A 26035-nucleotide genomic window follows, 5' to 3' on the forward strand; every position below is an offset into this window, starting at 1 on the left:
TGAAGAGCTGTATTCAAAAGAATTGGTAGCCTCCGAGGCAGATATTTCCGCATACTTAGATAGAGAAGAAATTCCCTGTCTCTCCCAGACTGAACAGCAACAAGTAGGGCGTGTTATTTCTGAGATGGAGGTGGATTGGGCAATAAAGGATTTGAAACTAAGAAAAGACCCAGGGATAGATGGATTTACTCCACTATTTTATAAAAAATTTAAGATGTTCGTAAGGGCCCTCTGACTCAGCACTTTAACTGCTTAAGAGAGGGGGAGGAAGTTACAATGTAGCGGGCATAAAAATATTGCCGAAGCCAGGCAAGGACCCCAACACTCTGTAGGTCGTAGAGACCAATCTTGCTTATAAATATTGATTTGAAAATTTTAGCAAAAATCTTAGCCTTCTGATTAAGAGGAGTTATAGGGAAATTAGTACATTCAGATCAGATGGGCTTTATGCCAGGGCGAGCCACAGCAGACAATATTAGGAAAATTATATATTTGATACATTGTGCCAAGTTGAAAGGGAACTGGCAATCATATTGACTATAGACACAGAGAAGGTCTTCAACTGGGTACACTGGCCCTTTTTATTTGCGGCAGTGGAGGGGTTGGGACTGGGGGGACCCTTTTTGTCCTGGCTAAAGGAGCTATATCAGGGACCCGCAGCCTGCTTAAAGATCAATGAGGGTTATACCGAGAATTTTCCCATCCAGAGAGATACCAGGCAGGAATGTCCTCTCTCTCCCCCCTTCTCTTTGCAGTGAGTGTAGAACCCCTAGCTGCGATAGTATGCAGTTCGCAGGACATTGTAGGTATCAAAGATGGGAAAGACCAGTATAAAATCTCCTTGTATGCGGATGACATTATTTTCTCCCTAAGTAAACCTGAGGAGTCATTACCACTTGTGACGAAAGAGATGGAATACTTTGGCTCAGTTTCTGGTTTCCGTGTAAAAATGGATAAATCAGAAATTCTCCCCGTAAATATGTCCATAAGAACATAAGAAATTGCCATGCTGGGTCAGACCAAGGGTCCATCAAGCCCAGCATCCTGTTTCCAACAGAGGCCAAACCAGGCCACAAGAACCTGGCAATTACCCAAACACTAAGAAGATCCCATACTACTGATGCAATTAATAGTGGTGGCTATTCCCTAAGTAAACTTGAATAATAGCCGTTAATGGACTTCTCCTCCAAGAACTTATCTAAATCTTTTTTGAACCCAGCTACACTAACTGCACTAACTACATCCTCTGGCAACAAATTCCAGAGCTTTATTGTGCCTTGAGTGAAAAAGAATTTTCTCCAATTAATCTTAAATGTGCTACTTTCGAACTTCATGGAATGCCTCCTAGTCCTTCTATTATTCAAAAGTGTAAATAACCGATTCACATCTACTCATTCAAGACCTCTCATGATCTTAAAGACCTCTATCACATCCCCCCTCAGCCATCTCTTCTCCAAGCTGAACAGCCCTAACCTCTTCAGCCTTTCCTCATAGGGGAGCTGTTCCATCCCCTTTATCAATTTGATTGCCATTCTCTGTACCTTCTCCATCGCAACTATATCTTTTTTGAGATGCGGCGACCAGAATTGTACACAGTATTCAAGGTGCGGTCTCACCATGGAGCGATACAGAGGCATTATGGCATTTTCCATTTTATTAACCATTCCCTTCCTAATAATTCCTAATATTCTGTTTGCTTTTTTGACTGCTGCAGCACACTGAACTGACAATTTTAAAGTATTATCCACTATGATGCCTAGATCTATTTCCTGGGTGGTAGCTCCTAATATGGAAGCTAACATCGTGTAACTACAGCAAGGGTTATTTTTCCCTATATGCATCACCTTGCACTTGTCCATATTAAATTTCATCTGTCATTTGGATAGAGATGTGCTTCATTTTTGTATCTCGGGTCAGGCTACGTGTCGACCAACCTGTGGAAAACTTTGTTTTCCATCAGGCTGTTATTTTTTTTTTTCTCGGCAGTTTTCGCCGAAAAAAAACCCCAAACCACCCAACCCTTAAAATGTAGTTATTTCTCTCAATAGTACATTTTCCGTTAACTTATGACACCTTTCCAGTATATCGACAATGTCAGAACGGGACACATATAGATCGGCCTGAAAGACCCATTTATTTTGAATATCATGTAATGCGAAAGGAGTAGAGAGCTCTCGCAAGGCCCTGGAAAAGGTGGCGCAGGAATTCCTCCGCACTGTCGGAGGATCAAATAGATCAAGTATCTCACTCCATTCCCTTCCCAACGGCTTTGCCCCAAATTGAGCATGCACATAATGCCTGATCTGGAGATAGGCAAAGAAATCTTTCGTTAGGGGCACCACCATTGCCTCCGATTTGTCTACATTGATCTTCAAACCCGCAAAGGTACCAAATTGACTCTGATATAGAACTCTTTCCAGGGAGCTTTGGGGGGATAATAAAAACACTAGGACATCATCTGCGAAAGCAGAAACTTTAAAGTCCTGCGTACCCCAGGTGAAACCTCGGATTTGGGGGTCAGCCTCAATTTTTCAGAGTAATAGGTCAATTGATACCCCCAAAACTTGCCTAAAATCCGTGGTGGTCCAGCGGTGGTCCCGGGAGCGATCTCCCGCTCTCGGGCCGTCGGCAGCCAGTAAACAAAATGGCGCCTGTGGCCCTTTGCCCTTACCATGTGACAGGGGCTACTGTGCCTTTGGTTGGCCCTTGTCACATGGTAGGAGCAGTGGACGGCCCGCGCCATCTTAGAAAATGGCAAGTCTTGGGGGGGCTCGACCTCCTCAAGACTTACCAAAACTCCCTGGTGGTCCAGCGGGGGTGCGGGAGCGATCTCCTTCACTCAGGCCGTCGGCTGCCGGTATTCAAAATGGCGCCGATAGCCTTTGCCCTTACTATGTCACAGGGGCTATCGGCGCCATTTTGAATACAGGCAGCCGACAGCCCGAGTGCAAGAGATCGCTCCAGGACCCTCGCTGGACCACCAGGGACTTTCGGCAAGTCTTGGGGGGGTGGGTCAGGAGTGGGGGGGGGTTATTCGTTAGTGATACGTTGTATTTGTGGGGGTTCGCCATACGTTTTATGACCCCCACGAATACAACGAATATGGCATATACATTGCGGATTGCCAATAAATTGCAAACGAATGCACACCCATAATGCATTCCATCCAGGGAAAAAGAAATACAATTGAAAGCAAGACACTCCTTCCAGTGGAAAGCCAGGCTTATCAGATATTTAGGAGTTAATATCAACTTAGATTTTAAAGATCTTTTTTGAATTAATTACTCCGCTTTATTGCACTCCTTACAGACAGATCTAAGCCAGTGGGAACGCCTGAATGTATCTTGGCTAGGCAGAATTTCAGCCGTTAAAATGAATATCCTACCGAGAATAAGATATCTATTTTAAGCTTTACCCTGCGGAGTGCCTGAAAGTACTACATCATTTTCAAAAAAGAATATTTTCCTTTTATATGGTGAAGGAGGCCTCCTATGGTGTCTAGGGGAGTTTTATACCGTCCGAGGTCAGAGGGGGGATTCGGGGTACCAAATGAACTGAAGTACTATGCTGCCTCTGAAATTAAGAGTATTATAGATATCCACTCACTCAGCCAGGAAACAATGGGCCCAAATCGAACATCACCCATCAAAGTTAATTCCCATCCATGCAGTGTTTTGGCTGAAAGCACCATACAGAGTAGACTGGGATCAAATGTCGCCCTGTTTTAAAAATACACTCTGTATTTGGAAAAGGTGGAAAAAGCTACTGGGTGGCCCGATAGTGTATTCAGGTTTAACCCCAATTCACCTTGTGGTGAAATTACCAGCAGGGGCAGAACATCAGACTTTCTGTATGTGGTCAAGAAAGGCGTGGTATACTTAGGGCAAGTGTGGGCTAATGGGAAAATAGCCTCCTTTACAGACCTACAGAGGACCTACAGGTTGGAAAATAAGGACTACTTAGCATGCGCCCACCTCTATTTTGACCGGGAAACGGGTCCTCTGTCAAAAAAAGCACTTCAATTTTTCTAAAATGTTTAAAAAGGCTATTGAATTCAGGCTTACATAAAACAACCTTTATCCCACTACCCAAGTTTATGGTACTTACTATTTTCACATGTCAAGTCTTTACAGTGAGCGGTGCCTTCCTGTATGAATCTGGCGTCTCTCTCTATACCACTGTTTATATAGCTCTTTTTAGCCAATTCCTGGACCAATCACAATGTCTCCCTAGAGTCCTGGGTGCTAGCACCCTAGGGTGCCCCTCAGTCACATTTCCCGGTCAAAATAGAGGTTTTTCCCGTGGCCCCTGAAGCAGGCGGATCGCAGCCGAAACTTGGCCATTGTCGGGCAAGCGGAATCGGACCCATAAACAGCGGTAGCAATTCAGCATTTAAAAGATAAGTTGAATACTTAATAAAAGGAATAGTGGGTTGGACCGCACATCGGGAAAATGAAAGCACAAAAGTTTAAACAAAAACTTTAAATAAAAAACTAAAAAGAAAATTGTTGAAAATTAATTAAAGAATAAAACACGGGAGCTATCTTAATAGGCCAGCTACAAAGTGGCTGGTCGACAGATAGCAACCGTAACAATCCACATATCAAGGAGTTTCCTTGACATTTGGAAGTTGCAGTTTCGTGGTAAAAAGGAAACGAGATTGGTTGGTGGAAAAGGATGTTGGTAGCGGCAAATTGGAAAAGCGATAAGATCCCCACCAGGAACCAGCTATCAACTAAATTACAAAGAGTGGCTTTTATGGAAAAATTAACAGCTATTCGCAGGGATAAACTTTCAAAATATTATAGAATTTGGTCCCCCCTGGATAAATGGCTTGGGCAGTAGTTGTTTCTGATTAAGTAAGGGGGATAATTCCCTAGGGTGTCATGTTAAAAGAATAAGTCTCAATAGATACAGAGCCTGGCAATCGGGAATAATATGCAGACATTTCACCTTCTTTTGAGTAATGAGACCCAGGGAGTAGGGGGAGGGGGGAGTGGGAGTAGAGGATAAAATTGGGATAATATGGAATAATGTCATTAGTTTATGGCTTGCTGTCTTTCTAGTGGATAATATCTGATTATGGTTTACCAGTTTGGACGTTCTCTGCATTATATGTACATTTGTATGTATACAATTTTCCACAATAAAAAGTTAATTATTAAAAAAAAAAAAAAAAGAAAGATCAGTAAGAGTTACTATGACTCTAGTGCCACTCCATATTGTCTCTAATTATATTACATTTCTGATCTTGTAGTAGAAAACATATTTTGCTAAGGTAGTTGCTCTGACTAATGTTACCATGAAAGTTATGTAGTAGAGATGTGCAATCGTTTAGGACGAATAAGGCAATTTCAACAAAATTTCCTAATTTGTCCTGGTTCGGGGAACCCCAAAACCGAACCAAATTTTCCTGAAATTTCGGGAAAATTTGGTTTTCGGGTTAGCGCGTACTAACCCAAAATTCGGGTCCCCCAAATAACAAAGGCCCAAACCATGGGAAATACGAAATTTCATGTGGCAGGCTGAAAACCGAGCCCTTTGCACATCTCTATTATGTAGTATTTTTCCTGCTCTTTGTGTTGTGGGAAGATTTTTATTGTCTTTGTTTTGGGTGGTATGTGTCTTATATTGTATAGAATTCAAAAACATGAGGCAGTCCATTTCTGTTTTTCTCTCAATAAGCAGGGCTAAATTAGTCATGACATCACCCACATGTCATCTGGTAGCACCAAACAGACTCGTTTCTCCTAGCCAATAGAACTTTTTAGATCTACTGAGCATGTGCGGAAACTCATGTGCAGGTGTTGCCTCATGAGCCCACCTCAGTGTTTGTTTTTTTGGTTTTTTTTTAATCAAGCACAGCACAGATGTGTATGCAGTCTCTCCATATATTTTCTCCTGTCTTTTTTTTCTTTATAATTTACTTTATTTCTCTTCTCAGTTGCCTCATTCCCTCAGCACACCCAATAGCATTTTCAGTGCTGCTAAGAAAGAAAAAAGTTTATTTGCCACCTCAAGATGTCTGGAAAAAGGAAGCCAGTAGTAAGTGGATTTAAGAACTGCATTTGTAGCAAGGTAATGACAATTACAGATGGTGATGAACCATGCTACCATTGTCTGGGAACGGACTACCACCCGGCAAACCTAAAATTGTGGATGGATGTCCCCATGCACTCAACTTGCCAGGACATTTTATTTATTTGACTTATAGTCCACCTTTTAGTCCTGCAGATCAAATTCAATTCAGGTACTATAGATATTTCCCTGTCCCCAGAGGGCTCACAATCTAAGTTTGTATCTAAGGCAATGGAGGATGAAATTACTTGCCCAAAGTTATAAGGAGTGACAGTGGGATTTGAATCCTGGTGTCCTTGGTTTGTAGCCTTTCTCAACGCTGAGAAAGTGCTCAAGTGTGATCATCTGTTGGAACGACTGTATTTAAAAAGCATAAATAAATAAAATAAAGTCTCTTAGAAGTCACAATTGCTCCTCCTCCTCCTGCAGTACAGCATTTCTTAGCATTCGGATATGTGGATCCACGACCAGTGAGTTATGCACCTCCATCAGACTTGGCATAGCAGTCACCAAATGTACATTGTCTGACTGGATAGTGGACTACATCCAGCCACAGGCCTACGAAGTGCAGAGTCTGTCAAAGCTCATCAAGTTAGAGCTATGGCTTCTTCCATTGCTCATCTGTGAGCAAGCAAAGACGTGCAAAGTTGCAGTTTTGTTGTCAGTACGTATCTTTACATCCCATTACTGTGTACAATCTCTCAAGAAGTGACTGGCAGAATTGCATAGCTTGTTCACACAGTAGTCCTCTCTCCACGGTGGGGTCCAGGTTGCTTACTCTGTGAACACTCCATTGCAACCCTCAGCTTGAGGCCTCCCAGATGTCATGGCTAATTCAACCCTGCTTATCGATGAAAAAAGTATGTTTGCCTGGTGGTAGTACATACCAGGATGAATTAGCCATGTTAAATACCCACTTACCTCCCTGGCGTGTCGACTACCTAGCTAAATTCAGCTCTACACTGAATTGAGGCGGATCAAAAGGCAACACCTATGTTGGAATTCCTGCACGTACTCAATAGAGCTAAAAGCTCCTCTAGCTATGCGAAACAAGTTTGTTCGGTGCTGCCAGATGTCACCCCATAACATGGCTAATTCATCCTGCTATCTACAGAAAATACCATTTACAGTAAGCAACCTTGCTTTTTCCATTTTTACACTGTATCCATATAGAATATCAGCAAATGAAAAAAACTAATGAATCTTAAAGTTTCAAATCTAGCAATTTTCAGTAGGGGCGTACCTGTGAAAAAATTTTTTTGTTTTTTTTTCTTTTTTCATTTTTTCCATTGTTTTGAATTTTATTTCCATGCATGCATAAAATGTTTTTTGCATGTAAATAGTTCTACATGCATAAAAAATGTATGTGCGTGAAGTAATGAAACAAAATGCATGTACATCCATATTTTCCAACAATCTGACCCTCATAATAAATATTGACAATAATAAATGGTTTAGTTCATTGTAAAATTAATCTAATGTATTCTTTTTTTAAGCATCAGAGATCTTCCACAGTGTGTCTTTAGCGAGGAAAACAGCATAGAGATCAAGGATGTTTTATTTGCTGAAGTCGAAATAAAGATAACTGCCAAAAATGATTTAGGATCTACTGATAAAACGTTTAGAGTGTCTGCACCTGATGTTGGTAAGTACTGAACATGATGGTCACTATAGAAGGTGGGGAATATGTCAGTAGAAGCCTGGTATAATAAAACGCAAATAAAAAAAATGTGCACTGAACTTCAGTGCATAGTTTTTTTCCATTGACAAGAAGGATTAAATTAACCATAATCAGTTCGTGACATCATTCAGTGGCACTGACACAGGCCAGCTTGGACAAAGAAAGACTGAGCACACTGAAATGATGGCAGAAAAAGACCAAAATGGTCCATCTAGTCTCCTTAACATGGTTTCTTAAAGTGGTCAACTGCAGCTCTGTGCAGGTTACCCTCAAGCAGAAATGCAAAGTTTAGGTGTAGTTACCACATTTCTTCATTTCTATTCTCTAATTAGTTGGCATCCTCTGTGTTTGTCCCACATCCTTTTGAATTCCATTACCTTCTTGTCTTCACTACCTCTTCCGGGAGAGCACTTTATGCATCAATTACTCCTTCCGTGAAGAAATATTTCACAACATTGCTCCTGAGTTTTTCCTCTTGGAGTTTCATATCGTGCCCTAACTTTTACAATTTTCTTTCCATAGAACAGATTTGGTTTTTGTTCATCATTAATTCCTTTCAAGTATTTGAAAGTCTATATCATATGTTCCCCGTCTCTCCTCCAGGGTGTACATATTTAGGTACTTTAGTCTTATTTCATAAGTCTTTCCATGGAGATACTACACCATTTTGGTTGCCTCTCTCTGGACTGCTTCCATTCTGTCCTTATCCTTTTTGATATGCTGTTTCCAGAATGGAACACAGTACTCCAGGTGAGGCATCACCAAGGACCTGTAAACAAGCATCAGTATCTTCTTTTTCCTGCTGGTTATACCTCTCTCTCTATGCAGCCCAGCAACCCTCTGGTTTAGCCTCCACCGTGTCACAATGCTTCACTACCATTTAGACATCATCGCACCAAGGCTGTTCTCATAGTCTGGGCACATCAGCCCTTCACCCTCTGTCACATACAAAATGCATGACTCAGAACATCTTGGCAATGAATCCCAGTTGCCAAACCTTCGACAACTTCTTGAACTTTCAGAAGTCACATCTCATTCTCTCTGCTTCTTCAAGTGTGTCCATTGTTACAAATCTTAGTGTCATCCAAATAAAGACAAACTTTACCTTCTAATACCTCTGCAATATCGCTTGCAAAGATATTCAACAGAACCTGTCCCAGAACTGATCCCTGATTTTTTTCATAAGTCTTTCCATTCCATTCATTTATTACTCTTCTTTCTTCATAGTAGGTTTTGCTCACTTCTGTCAGCCAATTTGTAATCCATTCCACCACCACCTTGGGGCTCACTCCCAGGCTTCTCATTTCATTCATGAGCCTCCTATGCAGGACTGTATCAGAAGCCTGGTGAAAGTCAAGTAACCACTGAGTGCTCTTCCTTGAGCAAGTTCTTTAGTCACCCAACAACCAGATTTGTTTGTCAAGACCTTCCTCTGGTAAAACCTTGTTGCCTCAGATCTTGTAATCCATTGGACTGTAGGTAGTTTATTATCCTTTCCTTTAGCAGAGTCTTGATTAATATTCCCACCACTAAGATAAGGCTAGTTTCCAGCCTCCAACCTGCTACCACTTTTGTGAAGTGGGACCATAACTGCCCTTCTCTAATCCTGCGGCACTACTCCAGTTTCCAAGGATCTATCGAATATGTCTTTCAGCAGATCCACCTGCAATTCTCGGAGCTCCCTTAGTATCCTGGGATGTATATCATCTGGCCCATGACCTTGTCCACGTTCAGTTCTGCTAATTCTATTCACTCTTTTCTGTACATGGGGATGTATCTACTCCACTCTCATCCATAGTCTTGCCAATCAGCAATGATTCTTCTCAGTTGTCTTCCTTGGTGAAAAGCAAACTGAGGTGGTAGCTTAATATTTCTATTTCTTCATCTTTCTCTTCATCTTGCTCCTTGACTCCTTTCAGTCTTAGAATGTCACCTTTATCCTCTCCTCCCCCCCCCCCTTTCTCTGATATATCTTACATATGCTTTGGTGATCTTTGCTTTCGCTCAAGCTTTCACTATCCTGATTTCTTTCCTTGTTTCATTCAGCTCACTGGGTATTGTTCTCTGTGTTCCTCTCTTAAGTTCCTTTGTACCTTTTGAATACTGATGTTTTTATGTTTACATTTTCTTGGTTTCCTTTTCTCTTATTTTTATTTCTTTTTGTAAATAAAGTTTTTTTTCCTCTATTATAGCTTTCAATTTGGCCCAGTTTAGTTCCACTTTGCCCTTACTGGGCATTGCAGTATGCCACGCATCTGTGTAGGGGCCCCTTCGGTCTTGTTCCTGAGCAAGGACTGACATCCTGCAGTCCTCTGTGAATATCTATTTCGGGTAAGAACCTCTGCACTACTTGCTGATACTGCCAAGCCCACAGCGACTTATAATCATATAACAGTTGAAGAAAACATCCTATATACAAACATACTCAACTTTACCTTTTAACTCCCGCCTCTTCCTTTTCTCTGAATCCTTGGTTGGAGTAGGCAGGCACAAAATGGAGGGCAGGAGGTGGGATGATAGCATATAAGCAGCAGCAAGCTGGAAGATGCTAGAAGGCTTGGAAGGTGCACTGTGTACAGGCCAGAAGAGCGCACCCTGCAGCTGCAATGGCGCTTGGGCAAGGAGCTGTTTCTGACGCAGCAGGGCTTGGGAGAGGAACTCTTTTGCTGTGAAATCTTGGGGGCCCAGCAAAGGGAGCCCCTTTTGCTGTGATGGACATGGGAGGAGCCACTGCAATGCATCAGGCTCAGGAAGAGCCACCACGCTCAGGCATCAGTCTGAAAGGAGTTTCTGCTACTTCTGAGTCACAGTCCAGAAAGAGATTGCTGCTACTAGTGGCCCAGGGGGGGAAATGAGGTGGTAGAGGGCCAGAGAGGGATAATAAAGACAAAATGTGTTTAAAAAAACCCCCAAAATTTAAGGAGCCAAGATGGCAGTGTAGATATGGCTTGGCTGTAAGTGTCCTCGTAAATACTTGTGTTTTCGCTTACTTGTTTGATGGTGGAGTGAAAGGGGGAGATCTGAGCTTTCTCCTCAAAATCCAGACCTGTAACAGTCTCCAGCCCGGCAGCTTTGCAGTCTGTAAGGCAGCACAGGTCTGCTGTGGGATGTCTTTGTGGGAAGGTATTGAGATGATGGAGATTCCTTTGTCTTTCCCTGAGATGGTACCATTTTCTATCTATCTCCTTTTTATAGCTCCCCCTATATTTATTGTGGATTTATTATGCAGGGTCCTTGTTTGATTTTTATGAAAATATTATATATTTCCTATATTGTTTCCTTTGGATATTACAGTACTTTTTTTTTTTGGAGAATGTATGGGGTATCGCAGTCAAATTACTGTGGAAGTCTAATACAAAATGTGTTTATATTGTTCCAAAGGTATCACATCATATTAAGCAGAAATCAAAACCCAAAAAGTGGCTAATGGAAGTCCTGAACCTTTGGTACATTATAAAGCCTTGGTATACTATAAATAACACATTTTGTATTAGACTTCCACAGTGATTTGGCCTGTTTGTGATACCATATATCTTCTCCATTTACACCATTCCTGGTATACACCTCTGCTCCTGACTATTACAGAAATTTTTTGGGTAGGGCAGTGTGTTTCCCAGGATTCTAAAAATTATTTGGCTGGCACCTAAATTTTTGAAACATTTTACACTCCATCCACATGTGAAACTGCGTATTGAGTTGAAGATTTTGGTTTTAATTTTTTTAAATTATGAAACAGAATGGCTCAGCCGCTCTTTTTAACCAGTTAAGTTTTTGTAATCCTTCCTACAACATACAGACTCGGGGAAAATTCATTTTTACAGTCCCCAGTGTGAAAGTCGCTCGGTTGCAGGAAACTTGTCTTGGTCTTATTTTGTGGAACGCCCTGCTGAAGTCTCTATGGATTAGTGACGACATTAGTCTTTTGGAGGCAGCAAAAGGCTTTCCTGTATGAAGCAGAGTGTGCCTGTGACTCATGACTAGCAGTCTACTGTGGCTCATGACTTAAGCATTAGTGGGCATATGTCTGTGGCAGACCAGTAATATTTGTTGTCTGATGCTTGTATTGAATCATGTAATAGATTTGTTCGTTGTAATTTTAGATGTTTTAAATTGTTTTATTTTTTGGTAATTCACTTAGCACAGTGGTCTGTTCATGAGCGGAATAAAAATACTTTAAAATGTGTGTGTGGCATGTTCTAGTCTGGATGTGGAGTGTCTGTCTTCTTGGTCTGTGTGTGTGTGTGTGTGTGTGTGTGTGTGGGCGGAGGGGGGGGGGGGTCTTGAGTGTAGCTTGTTTCTCAGTCTGTATATAATGTCTGTGTCTTTGTCCCTGGGTGTGGTGTGCCTGTGTACACCTGTTTGCAATTTTCAGCAACTTGAAGAGAAACAAAACTGGGGCTTTGAGCTGCTGGTCTGATTATTTAACAAATCTATTGACTTATGAGGTTTAATTTTGATTATTTTAAAATGTTGTACTTAGCAACTGGCAGCTGATTGATTGGTGAGAGACTTTGAAAGCAGGCCAGGAATCCAAGATACTCTTTGTGTGTCATGGATGTGTATCTATATACTGTGTATGCGATTTAACCCAATTTGAAGGACCCCAACTAATTGCATTGATGTAAGATTTGCTCGTCTCAGAGTTAGAGGCCTTATTAGTGAATGCTGTGAGTGTAGCCAGTCATTGAAAATTTGAGACTTTCCTACACATTTAATGTAGGAATCAAAGTATTCTGTATGTTTAAGCTACCAGATCTGTTTTTCTCTCTTGAAGATCAAAGTAGCTTACTTGTAGCTAGATTCATCAAAATGTGATAATTTTCACATGAATAACACCCACGATAAGGAAAAGTGGTGTGGCTATGATAATTTTAGAGTTACTGTACCACACACTATTTTAGCACTTTGCGTATGTATTTTATTGCAACACGTGCTAAACTTATCATACCTGAGATATTGTCACTTTGCACCTTGCGAAGTACCCAGACAAGCATTTTCTTAATTTTGGGCTGCTCCGAGAAAGTTGACTACTATAAGGCTCTCATAGTAGTCAACTATTTATATCACTATAAGAGGGCTAGGTAATAACTCGAGGTGAGGTTTTGGTGGTGGTCTAGGGTTTTGGAGCCAGTTTTACATGCACAGTGAGACGTACAAATAGCACAATATGCAACAGTGAATTTTTGATGTGATTTGGAGTGAGGAAAGGCGCACACAGATTAGATTTCTACATTGTTCTCTCACCCTAGGTTGATAGTGCCCTGGTAGAGAGTGCATTAAGCTAGGGCAAGAGAACATTATAGAAGTCTCATTTTTGTGTGACTTTTAATCATGTCAAATCTTCACTGATGCGAACTGTGCTGCTCGTAAATCCCACTGTGCATGTAAAATTGGCCCCAAAACCCTAGACCCACCACCAAAACATCACCTAAAGTTACTAGCTGGCCCTTTCCCCTCTCCCTTTACCTCGAGTTACTAACTTACTCTCCTACAGTGGTATAAATAGTTGAACACATTCCACCCCAGAGGCGATCTCACTCTCTCTCTCTCTCTCTTTCTCTTTCTTTCTCTCTTGAAAAAAAAAAAAGTTGTAGTTAAATGTAGTTATTTCCAGCATTAAAAATGTGCCCTAACACCCGCAATAATACCATTATACATTTTTGATAAATGACCCTGTTTGGTTTATTAAGAGTTTTATCAATACTTTTAACAGCTGTTTCTACATATATATATATATATATATTGAGTAAGAAAAATAAGTATTGTTACTATTTTTTTTCACAAAGCACTTGTTCCAGACACCCCAGAAATTCTGACCTTGGCTCCTGATTTTGAATCAAGCACATTCATCGTTGAATGGAAAATGAATTTTCCTGGTTTTACAAACGGCTCGCAGGTCATCTGGGAGATTAAGATTCTGCAAAATGAAAATGTGATTTCAACAGTAAGTGTTCCCTTGATCAATTTTTTGCTTTTTTTGGTGTTGCTGTGCATTGATTGGAACAAAGTCCTCCATGTTCTTGATTCCTGTCAGCCCAAGTGAACTGCACCTGTCTCCAGCTGAACTATTGTAATTTTAAATCATTGTGATTTGATGAACAGTTTTAATTGTTTGGATGATTGACATTAACTCATTGTATTAAAAAGAATTACACTTGTATGAATTAAAAAAAAAAAAGAACGACAGCAAAATAGCTTGTTATAGAGCTAATATGAAGCCAGGAAAAGAAAAATTATACAGTTGCTTCTAAACATTGGAGGACTAATAGGAGATGTTTTTGTTTTGTATCAATTTTTAAAGGTTATTTACTGTATGCCCTAAAGTATGTAGCAATCATTGAGAATTTCTAGTTCTCAAATCTTTTCGTAAAGGATAGCATCAAATAGTTGTGGCCTTTTTTTTTTCCAGAAATGAAGTTACTGAAAGTAGGCTTTTTAAATATAAGCTGGCTATCACACAGTAAGAATCAGTGGTCTTGAAACAACTTACCAAATACCTCAGTGATCACTCTATACTGGACCAATACCAGTTTGGCTTCAGGCCTGTTGTTATCCAGCACTGATGTACTTCATCGTGGATTCAACTCTGGAACCTCTTATATTCCCATGTTTTTAGATGTCATTGCTGCTTTTGATACCGTCAGTCATGACATACTTCTCTCTCATCTCGCCAACATCGGCCTGGAAGGAATAGTATATTCCTAGTTCAAAGCTTATTTATAGGACTAGTCACAACAAATACGTTTACATGCAGCTATTTCTTCATGGTTTCCAATCAACACTGGTGTTATACAGGTTTTGGCACTCTCTTCTGCACTGTTTAATATTTATCTGGTAAAAATCTAGAACTTTCTTACCATCTTTATGCCGATGATATTCAGTTTTATTTTCAGATTCGGCAGAACTGGCAATTCATTGCTCAATTTATCACTTTTTGTTTATCTTCCATCAGTACATGGCTATCCCACAATAAACTCTGCCTGAATCTTTCGAAGACTGAGAATGATTCTTGGTTACCGTGCATTCTCTGATGTGCCTAAGACTTTTTCATTTGATATTAGACTTCAAATATCACAAACTGTCCGGAACCTTGGAGTCATTTTTTACACCAAACTTGACATGAAATCGAACATCAAGTCAGTCTTACAAACATCTTATTATAAGCTCGTTCTTTCCAGGCATATTAAACCTCTGCTTGAACCTGATGATTTCCAGACTATTCTCCAATCACTGGTCCTTGCTGGAATTGATTACTGCAATTCCTTATATGTTGGCCTTCCACAGTCCACAATTAGATCTCCAGCTTGTCCAAAATTCGGTAGCCTGATTGCTCACAAATACAAAATCTCGTGATCACATTACACCAGTCCTGTACTCCTTGTACTACATAATTTAAAACACAGTGTCAATAATCCTTTGTTACGTGCAGTTCTCCACTTTTATGTCCCCTCACGAAGTTTAAGATCAAGAAATCAATTCCTGCTTGAAGTGCCCTCTCCAAGGCTCACTAGATTGGCAGTAACTTTTTATCGGGCCTTCTCTATTGCAGATCCCACTTTATGGAATGCCATCCATCTCGCTTAAGATCCATTCCCAATGCTAAAGATTTCAAGAAAGGTTTAAAATACCATCTGTTCAGTTAGGCATATAAAGACCTAAGTAAGCCCTAAACCTGTATCAGGCCTATTTAGCCCTTGCCAGTCCACTATTTGCTTAAGTGGCCCCTACCTTGACTAAGCTGCTCCTATGACCAAGGCCTTGAACAGACTCTGAATGCCCTTCATAGCTGTTTTAGGTTTGTTTTTAATTCTGGGTTTTTTTTATACTTATTTATTGATTTTTATTGTGAATGTTTTAACTATAACCCACCCCAAACTTTGGAGGGAGCAGGCAGCAAGTCCTTTTAAATAAATAAAATATATATTAGATTGTAAGCCCTCTGGGGATGGGGAAATACTTTTAGTAGCTGAATGTAATCTGCTTTGAAGTACTGAAAAAAAAGTGTGACAAGCAGAATATAAAAATCTAAATAAATATTAGTTATAGACTAATCATTGAAAATGTTTGTGCATACCAACTCAATGCTCTGTGGGTGCTGATCACAGTAATCTTTGTTGCAATTGGAAATATCCTGTTGGAATCAGAAGGAACAACAAAGACCCAAGATGCTATGAGCTGGTTGCACTTCTTGGAGTGTTTATCTGGTATGTACCAGCTTTCATGAATTGTGGTTGTGCAACCCACATTTGCATTCTTATATCAACATGAAGTGCTGACGTTTTCAGCTTAAGATTATGTATGGGTCTCTAATTTTTTTTTTTTAAAGTTGTATGCCACATCATGTCTTTAACATTTCCCACTGAGCTCTTTGATATTTTAGTAATTTGAAATGATAAGTTTTCTTTCTGTGTCCATAGGTGCCTTATATCACAACATGGACTGAACAGGAAAGCATCGTTCAGTGGAAATGGATGTCTGACTTGCCCTTGGAGTGTGCTGATCACTCTGTAAAAATTAGGAGTTACATTGATGAAGCATACTTTCCTGGTCACAAAGAATGGAGTGACTGGAGTGTAGTTAAAACAATTCCTGGTAAGTTAGTTGTATTGTGCCCTTTTATTGGGATGCAGTAATTAAGGACTTTGAGCATGTTACATTTGATACTGATTCAGTTAAAAACATTTCAACTATTTCAGGAGATGGTGTTCCAGGTGTAAATTCACAGCAGTTTTCTGAGTAGGGCTTGATTTGCTCAAATTCTTTTTGACTTTGAGGTTGTATAACAGCAGACAACCCAAACAGCAACTATCATGCAAACGGGTATTTGAAAAATATTTGGGCAAAAAGATATTGATCACAGATGAATATATTCTGAGCATCCGGGAGTTGTTGCTGTAGGTGCTCTATGAATGCCCTCTGCTCTGACCAGTCATGCCCACAAAGTAATAAATCCAGGCTGGAATGCCGCCACAGTCCCCATTATTTCCTATGGGAACAATTGACACTAAAAACTGATTGTGCAAATAGAAGGAAGTTAATTTCAACAAATGCCCTTCCTTTGAGGAATCTAATTGCACTCTGAAAAAAGTATTAACTTTCTCCTGTTTTTGAATATTTGGCTAAATGTTTCCATGCAAATCTGCTTTAAATGGTAGAGTGTCACTATTCTTATCGTAGATTGCCATGCTTTCCATTTCCAATTACACACTCCACATAGATCACTGAGATCGGCAAATAAAGGCCTACTTTACATCCCCTCAGTAAGCACAGCCCATATGACCATGGTACGCGAGCGCGTCATCTCGATTGCAGGGCCAAGCCTCTGGAATACCATGCCTGCAGAGTTAAGGCTTGAAACCAATGTTAAAAATTTTAAAAAAGACCTTAAAACTTGGCTCTTCGAGCAAGCCTATTCAGAACATCTAAAAAAGGGCACTAAATAGCAGATTTCTGTGAAATATTCTTTGCTATCTGTGTTTTTTTATGCTTTTTATTTTATATTGTATCTTGCATTTTAGTTTATAATGTACTTTATATACTGTTGTTTTGTTTTATTTTTTACCTGTATAATGTTTCCATGTTGTGAACCATTGTGATGTATATTTGAATGACGGTATACAAAATCTTCTAAGTAAATAAATAAATACAACATTGGCTTATCCTAAAGTTTACACAGGTATATGCAACATTCAGAGCACTTTTTATTGTAATGGGAGCCTCTTTCTTTCTGTTCACAACTGTACAACTTCTGCATTACTCCTTCAGTCCTACCTAACAGATTCACACTTGTATTCTATTCACTTTCAGCATGCATGAAAATGCTTTCTCACATATGCTATCTCAGCTACTTACACAATACAGATATATGGGTATACAGATCCTCAGAACTTGAAATTTATGACTACAAATGCTTGTAGCCTGGGCAATCAAATCCGATCTGCAGGCCCTAATGGTGAAGGTGGGCTTGGATATTGTTGCTATTTCATGGACATGGTACATGGGAATCTCGTGGCTGGGATATGGCCATCCAGGGCTATAACTTAAGGAAAGACAGGACAGAAAAGGGAGAGTAGCACTTTGTCAGAAACAATAGCAATACAACTGAAATGCAAGGGACATGGGGTAGGGAGGAAGCATTATGAGCTATTCTAAAACCGGATGATGGTTCTCCCATTTACACTGGCATGGTCTACAGACCTCCAACCAAAACTGAAGACATAAGAACATAAGAAATTGCCATGCTGGGTCAGACTAAGGGTCCATCAAGCCCAGCATCCTGTTTCCAACAGAGGCCAAACCAGGCCACAAGAACCTGGCAATTACCCTAACACTAAGAAGATCCCATGCTACTGATGCAATTAATAGCAGTGGCTATTCCCTAAGTAAACTTGATTAATAGCCGTTAATGGACTTCTCCAAGAAATTATCCAAACCTTTTTTTGAACCCAGCTACTCTAACTGCACTAACCACATCGTCTGGCAACAAATTCCAGAGCTTTATTGAGCGTTGAGTGAAAAAGAATTTTCTCCGATTAGTCTTAAATGTGTTACTTGCTAACTTCATGGTATGACCCCTAGTCTTTCTGTTATTGGGAACTGTAAATAACCAATTCACATCTACACGTTCAAGACCTCTCATGATCTTAAAGACCTCTATCATATCCCCCCTCATCCGTCTCTTCTCCAAGCTGAACAGCCCTAACCTCTTCAGCCTTTCCTCATAGGGGAGCTATTCCATCCCCTTTATCATTTTGGTTGCCCTTCTCTGTACCTTCCCCATCGCAACTATATCTTTTTTGAGATGCGGCGACCAGAATTGTACACAATATTCAAGGTGCGGTCTCACCATGGAGCGATATAGAGGCATTATGACATTTTCCGTTTTATTAACCATTCCCTTCCTAATAATTCCTAACATTCTGTTTGCTTTTTTGACTACTGCAGCACACTGAGCCGACGATTTTAAAGTATTATCCACTATGATGCCTAGATCTTTTTCCTGGGTGGTAGTTTCTAATATGGAACCTAACATCGTGTAACTACAGCAAAGGTTATTTTTCCCTATATGCATCACCTTGCACTTGTCCACATTAAATTTCATCTGCCATTTCGATGCCCAATCTTAGTTTTACAAAGTCCTCCTGTACTGTATCATAATCTGCTTGTGATTTAACTAATCTGAATAATTTTGTGTCATCTGCAAATTTGATAACCTCACTCGTCGTATTCCTTTCCAGATCATTTATATATATATTGAAAAGCACTGGTCCAAGTACAGATCCTTGAGGCACTCCACTGTTTACCCTTTTTCATTGAGAAAATTGACCATTTAATCCTACTCTCTGTTTCCTGTCTTTTAACCAGTTTGTAATCCACAAAAGGACATCACCTCCTATCCCATGACTTTTTAGTTTTCTTAGAAGCCTCTTATGAGAAACTTTGTCAAACGCCTTCTGAAAATCTAAATACACATCTATCTACTGGTTCACCTTTATCCACATGTTTATTAACCCCTTCAAAAAAAATGAAGCAGATTTGTTAGGCAAGACTTCATTTGGGTAAATCCATGTTGACTGTGTTCCATTAAACCATGTCTTTCTATATGCTCTTAAGATTTTGATCTTGAGAATAGTTTCCACTATTTTTCCCGGCACTGAAGTCAGGCTCACTGGTCTATAGTTACCCGGATCGCCCCTGGTGCCTTTTTTAAATATTGGGGTTACATTGGCCACCCTCCAGTCTTCAGGTACAATGGATGATTTTAATGATAGGTTACAAATTTTAGCTAATAGATCAGAAATTTCATTTTTTAGCTCCTTCAGTATCCTAAGATGCATACCATCCGGTCCAGGTAATTTGCCACTCTTTAGTTTGTCAATATGGCCGACTACATCTTCCAGGTTCTCAGTGAATTCGTTAGTTTGTCTGACTCATCACCCCTGAAAACCATCTCAGGAACTGGTATCTCCCCAACATCCTCATTAGTAAACAAGGAAGCAAAGAATTCATTTAGTCTTTCTGCAATGGCCTTATCTTCCCTAAGAGCCCCTTTAACCCCTCGGTCATCTAATGGTCCAACTGACTCCCTCACATGTTTCTTGCTTCGGATATATTTAAAAAAGTTTTTATTATGAGTTTTTGCCTCTATGGCCAACTGGATTGAGATCTGGTGAAAGACATCCAAATGGTGGGAAAGAAGGGAGAAGTATTGATCATTGGAGATTTTAGTGTGCTGGATGTGGGTTGAAGTATCCCTTCTGCAGAATATTACCATAAGAAGTGTGCTGGGCAGACTGAATGGACCATTTGATTCTTTCTGCCATCATTCCTATGTTACAAATTAAGTCGCACATTTTGGTGTTTCTTCTACAGACTAGGAGGTGGATTAGTAACTTTGAACTCTGCTGTCAAGAAGGCCATTGCTTTTCTTTGTGGATTTACATTTGCTAAAATAACAAACAAACAAAAAAAAACCCTCTCCTGCCTTCCTGGGCTTTCAGGACATGGGGGGAGTTGGCTATTCTTTTCTTATTCCTCTTATTGCTGCTACTCTTACTTTGTCTTTAGTTGCAGAAGCAGCATGTCATATGTTCTGCAAAAGAAAAACACACAAGTGCTTAATCCTTGCATGAAAGCCTCCAACTCCAATTCCTGATACAGGAATGGTGGATGAGCTTAGTCTGCCTGTTTTCCAGATGCTGGTGACATTGTGAATTATCTCACGTATCTGAAGAAGGCCAAAGAAGGTCCTGCATATTGTAAGGAAGGTGAATGATAATTTTCTGTTCTGAGTGAGGACCAGCAGAAAAAGTGCTGCTGCAATTTATTTTCTGAGTTGCATTTTTTTTAAACATGATATACAATTTGCCACATTTGATTAACTTTTCTCCATAAAGTTGTCTAAGCATGAATTTGGGTGACTTGAGCCTTCTCTGAATTGCATCAGGAAATCACAAGAGAGATTTGGAGACCCTGAAGTGTCAATAACATGGCAATCTTTAATACTTAACAAGGCTGAATATTGAAATAGTCTAAAATATAGAGCAGCCATTAAGATTCCTCTTGAGATTCCTGAGAGACTGAATGACCTGACTAGCGAACGCTTAGATAAGTTACTGATTTTTGCCCATTAAGGTAAATTAATTTAACATTAAAAAAAAAAAAGTTTTCTTTCTCATTTCAGTATTTTTGAAAGCTTGTGATCCTAATCCTTCATGGATTTTCTTGTACGTCCTGCAGTATAGGGAAGAAATGAGGGATAGCGTCAGCCCTGACTTTAAGGCTGCTTCCCATGGGGTTGTTCCATGATTAAATGAACTTGATAGAGCCCCTCTCCTTTTCCTAAGGTATGTGCTACTCCTAATTCGGAAGCCCCGAATTAGGAGTAGCATGAGGATTGACAGTTCCTCTTTCCCCAGTGTGTTCCTTATGGTATCCCAACCTCCTTTTCTCCATATCTACTTCTTACTTAACATAGTAAGAAGTAGATATGGAGAAAAGGAGGTTATGTATGGAAGAAGGGAGGGTGTGTTGGAGGAAAGGACTGGTAGAGGGTAAAAGGAGAGATGGGGGTGTGTGAAGTGCTTTTAGGAGTGACTCAGCAAAGAAGAGACATGGAGAGAGGTGAGGTGAGACAGATGCAGGGAAGGATAAAAATGAATTAAGAGAAAAATAAATGAAAAGGAAAAATCCATAGCAAATAAGGTAGAAGAAATATTTTAATGTGACAGATTTTTCTTCTTGTCTCTGGTACTGGTCTGGCCCAGGTGTGTCCAGCGGAGATCCCCACTTCTCCGGGAGAAACACTATGAAGCAAAAGTAACTATGAACTCTTCTGTAGCAGCAAGCAAGGATTCTTTATTTTGGAGACTGGGATAGAAAAAAACAATAAACATACTCGGTTACGTGTTTCTGTGCTGTGACCAGCACAGTGGGTAGGAAGGAAGATAGAGACAGGTTACATCCTATCTAGGTAACCCTTATAGTCCTACTCTTTCCCATGCAGGGTCAGGTGACAGAGCCAGGGAAGTTTAACCCCTGGCTGTCTGGTCTGGCGGATGACCTTTGCTATTAATCTTACAACAGCTGAAATATATAACTTGTACATTTTAGATTGTACATTTAAGTACTAACATGGTCACTCCTCTGCTCCTCCTGTTAGTGCTAATTAGGGATGTGAATCGGATCCGATATTGGATCCGATTCACATCCGATATCGGATCCGATTCACATCTATAGAGATGTGAATCGGAACCAGAATCGGATCCGATATCGGATCCGATTCACATCCCTAGTGCTAATGTCTGTTCTTATATGTAATTAGCAACTGTACCGAAATGTAACTTGCAGGTCAGGTTTAGAAAAGGCGAGTAATTAAAAAAAAAAAAAAAAAAAAAAGACCTCTTTTGTCTGATCACTCATGTTTTCTTAAAAAGCTATACATCTTACAAATTCTGCCCGGGGCATGTAAACTTATGAATACAACTGTAACAAATGGATAGCAACGTCCTATCAAATAGCTCTACATTCAGATCTCTATAGTTGAAACATAGACATGCAAACTCTGCTGCTAAGAATTTCTTCTTTAATTTACCATTATTTGATTATTTAAATTTGGTTATAAAGAAAGAAGCAGATGTAGATTTTGGCCTCTCAATTTGCACATTCAAACTTAGTTATATGTTTCATAATTGAGTCTTTTTAAGGAAAAAAGATTTTGTAAGCCATTTAGGTGTTCAGCTGTTAAATAGTAGTTCATTCAGAGGATGCAAAGAGAATTTTTGAAATGTCCTCTTCTGTATCAATCTCTAAACCTCCAAGAATGAGATTCAAGAAACCTAGTAATCTCTCTTCTGGTGGTGATGGGGGGAGGCTGCTTTATTTTAAATTCCATTTGGTTATATTAATGTCAATATCATTTTTAATTAACACCTAAAAAGATTTCTGATTTAGCAAAAACCTTTTTTAATGTATTCCATGTTTTAATCAGAAGCAAGGAAAAGGAAATTGTTTATTTTGTGGTTTCCATAAAGATTGCAGATTTAAGACCATTATTAGATTTCATTTTTCTAGATACATATATCAGAAAGATGTGTTTAAGTTCAAATTTCTTTATTAAACTTTTACAGATAAAACATGACAGAAAAAAGATAATCTATCTGGGAGGATATTGCTTGAATAGCTTTATGTAAGGACCAATTAACCCATGTGCCTATCTACAATGTTCCATATCTAATGCATTCGAATCAACATAGTACATTTTCTTTTACAACAGAATATATTCTAAACCATATTCCACCAAATTTACATTTAAACTACTTCAGTCCTTCCAGTTGCTGGGTATCATCTTTAAGAGCAAGGAAAAGCAGAATATAAATTGTAAAAAAAAATTAAATAATGCATGAATCCATTCTATAAATACCATATATTTCAAATAACTATTCTAAAGGAAAAGTTCCACTTAAGATCTAAAATTGTAGTAACTACTCTCCAAACACTTTCCCAAAAGGGTTAGATACCAGAGCAATAGTATATATTATGGGATAAAATTCCAAACATCGTAATGCAAAACCTGCACTTATTTGACTTTAGTATATTATTCTTATGTAGTTTGATTGAAGTCCAAGTGACCTTAATCACAATAAAGTAAAAAAGTTGTGGCTAATTTGCAGATGATAAAACTATTAATTTTGTAGAAGGCAGTTTTTAAGATGAAGACATTCAAATCAAAAATTGTAATGTTTCAGCCAATCTGTTTGCTTTCTTAGCATTCGGACAGGTTACTCCACAAATAGTAGGTTATGCACCTGTACCAGCAGATGGAGACGGAGCAAAGTGCACGTTACGGTATATATATACCCCAACACTGACAGCCCGCCAGTATTCTCAGTCTCCAGCAGATGGTGGATGTGAATCTCCCTACTGGGGATTGCTTAAAAAAAAAAAGAGAGAGAGAAGAGGAAATTAATTTGCCCTGCTCTCCTGTAGTGATATCTTACGATCCCTCCCTCAGTCGAGTTTTCCTGAGGTGATACCTACGGATCCTTCCCTCAGTAGAGTGCCTTGGCCTGGTAGCTGGTTTTCCAACATGGACTTAGCTGTAGAGAGAGAAACAACTGAGAGGCTAGTGGGTGCAGGAAGCCAAGTGCGGCAGTGAAGGCCTTTGCCTTCTCCCCCCACAGCCAGAGCCCAACTCTATATTTGGCCAGGGTGGATGGATCACTGGTGTAATAGATTGGAGACTTCTGCTTTTAGAGATAGTATTTGGGTTGTCATCACTCGAAGAGGGGCTATGTGAGGGAGTGGTGGAGAGCTCGTAAAGTTTAAGCAATAACCTTCTCAAATTATATCTAGAACCCAACGGTCTGTTGTGATTAACTCCCAGGTGTTATAGAAATGTGTAAGGCGTCCTTTGTAGTTCGGTGAAGGAGGCTCGGCGATCTTCAAAAATTCGGAGCCAGTTTCTGAGGAGCGGCTGGGCTCTGTCAGGGCTGTCTTTGTTGGTGTGGTCTTGGGCGTGACAGTTGTGATTGGGCTAGAGGTCTCTGCTGTGTATACTGTTATGCCAGGTAGGGTACATAAGGTCTGTATTGATGCCTGTGATACGGCAGTCTCCAGTAAGAGGGGTAAAATCTCCTGGAGGCAGTGTGCTGATCTGAGGTTGATGTCAGAGATAGCACAGCGACATTCTGTTCCTTAAGGTGGGACACCATTTCTCCGAATTTGTCGCCGAACAGATTATCCCCTTTGCATAGTAGGTCCGCAAGTTTTTCATGAACATCTTCTAACTTTTGTTTTCTTCTGATATCTCTTCCCAACAGGCCATCATGATTCACTTCAAGAACCTACAGTTTTTCCTGAATCCAAAGTGGTGCCAGTTGGCTCCAATGTGATGTTCTGTTGTGTAGCTGAACATTTAACATCTATTACATATGGAGTAACGCATTATACCCTTATTCATCTCAGCAATTATAGCAGTGCCATCAAAGTCAATAATGTCAATATGTCAGAAGCTAGTGGAACAAATGTCATCTGTTACCTGACTAGATCTCCAGGAATTGTTGGAGCGGTTATTTTTGTTGGCTGTAAGTATGCACCAAGTATTCTTTAATTATATCTGCACATTTGTTCTTGTTACCAGATACATTATTTTCTGATTCATGCTTAGTCGTCTCTTATGAATTAAAAACTACTGTTAGCTTAATATCCTAAATATTTTTAGCATCATAATTTTTAACATTTTGATTTATAAATGTAATCCCCACTGAGATGTAAAGTACATTTTCCAGCGTATGCATGTCTGTAAAGATAGGAGGCAGTACCTTATGCAAGGGGGCATTCTTAGTGGATTTGCTTTTACTGAAAATGTTTTAGTGTTGTTAATTGAAGTAATGTGCATGATGCCACTGGAAATTTAGAAATCATAAATTTTTATCATGAGCTAATGTTCTTCTACCTTTGTAAGAAGTGCTCAATGATAAGGGTATTCTGTTACCATATATTTTGTTATGTCCTTTCTAATACAGTGAAACCCCCTGAGTAAAACTTACTGTTGATTAGGTTCCCCTACAAACAGCATGAAAATTATGTGCAGATGAATATTTCGGAAATACTAGGAAAAATAAAGGGTACAATTCACTTATTAATCTTTTTTTTTTTTTTTAAGCATTCCTGTCTGCTTTGATTTTGGTGAAAGTATAGTATAGCTCTGTTTAAAAGAGATTTAATTTTACTTGGGTAAAATGCGCAATGAACTTTACAACTGTAAACGCAGTCATGTTCATGTGTGCACATATGCCAAATCTGAGAGGGGGGGGGGGGGTCGTAAGTCTGTTTCCGCTATAATTTTGAAGTATTGCAAATTCCAAAAATACAACAATTTTTAAAACAGACAGTAATTTGCCTTGAGGCCATTTTTGGTAAAGATCAGAATATAAAATGCCTATAAAAAAATAAATGTCTTCAGATGTAGGAAATGATGTTGCAGGTGTGTTACTTTTTTTCTTTATTACAGATCCACCGGATACACCACAGGACTTTAATTGTGAAACACGTGACCTAAAGAAAATCATTTGTAGCTGGAACCCAGGACGACCAACTGGATTGTACGGAGGACGTGAAACAAAATATATTTTGCATGAAAGGTAATATTTATTTATTTATTTTTATTTATTTATTTAAAGTCTCTTCTATACCGATATCCGTTCGCACATCGCATCGGTTCACAAAGAACAAGAACTTTTGGGCGGAGCCCTTACATATAACAGGGAAACATAA

General features: G+C 39.5%; 1 protein-coding gene across 5 annotated transcripts in view; it reads left to right on the forward strand.

Annotated features, from left to right (window-relative positions):
* The window catches only part of LIFR (LIF receptor subunit alpha), a 358981-nt gene that overhangs the window by 206095 nt on the left and 126851 nt on the right, over positions 1-26035 (forward strand). For all 5 annotated transcript variants that reach the window (XM_029578437.1, XM_029578428.1, XM_029578458.1 and 2 more), the window contains exons 4-8: positions 7575-7723; positions 13546-13703; positions 16177-16351; positions 24580-24843; positions 25773-25902. In XM_029578437.1, the coding sequence (XP_029434297.1) occupies positions 7575-7723; positions 13546-13703; positions 16177-16351; positions 24580-24843; positions 25773-25902 (876 nt within the window). The remainder of the gene's footprint in view (positions 1-7574; positions 7724-13545; positions 13704-16176; positions 16352-24579; positions 24844-25772; positions 25903-26035) is intronic.

This window comes from Rhinatrema bivittatum, chromosome 1, assembly GCF_901001135.1.
Source record: "Rhinatrema bivittatum chromosome 1, aRhiBiv1.1, whole genome shotgun sequence".
NCBI classification, from domain to species: domain Eukaryota; kingdom Metazoa; phylum Chordata; class Amphibia; order Gymnophiona; family Rhinatrematidae; genus Rhinatrema; species Rhinatrema bivittatum.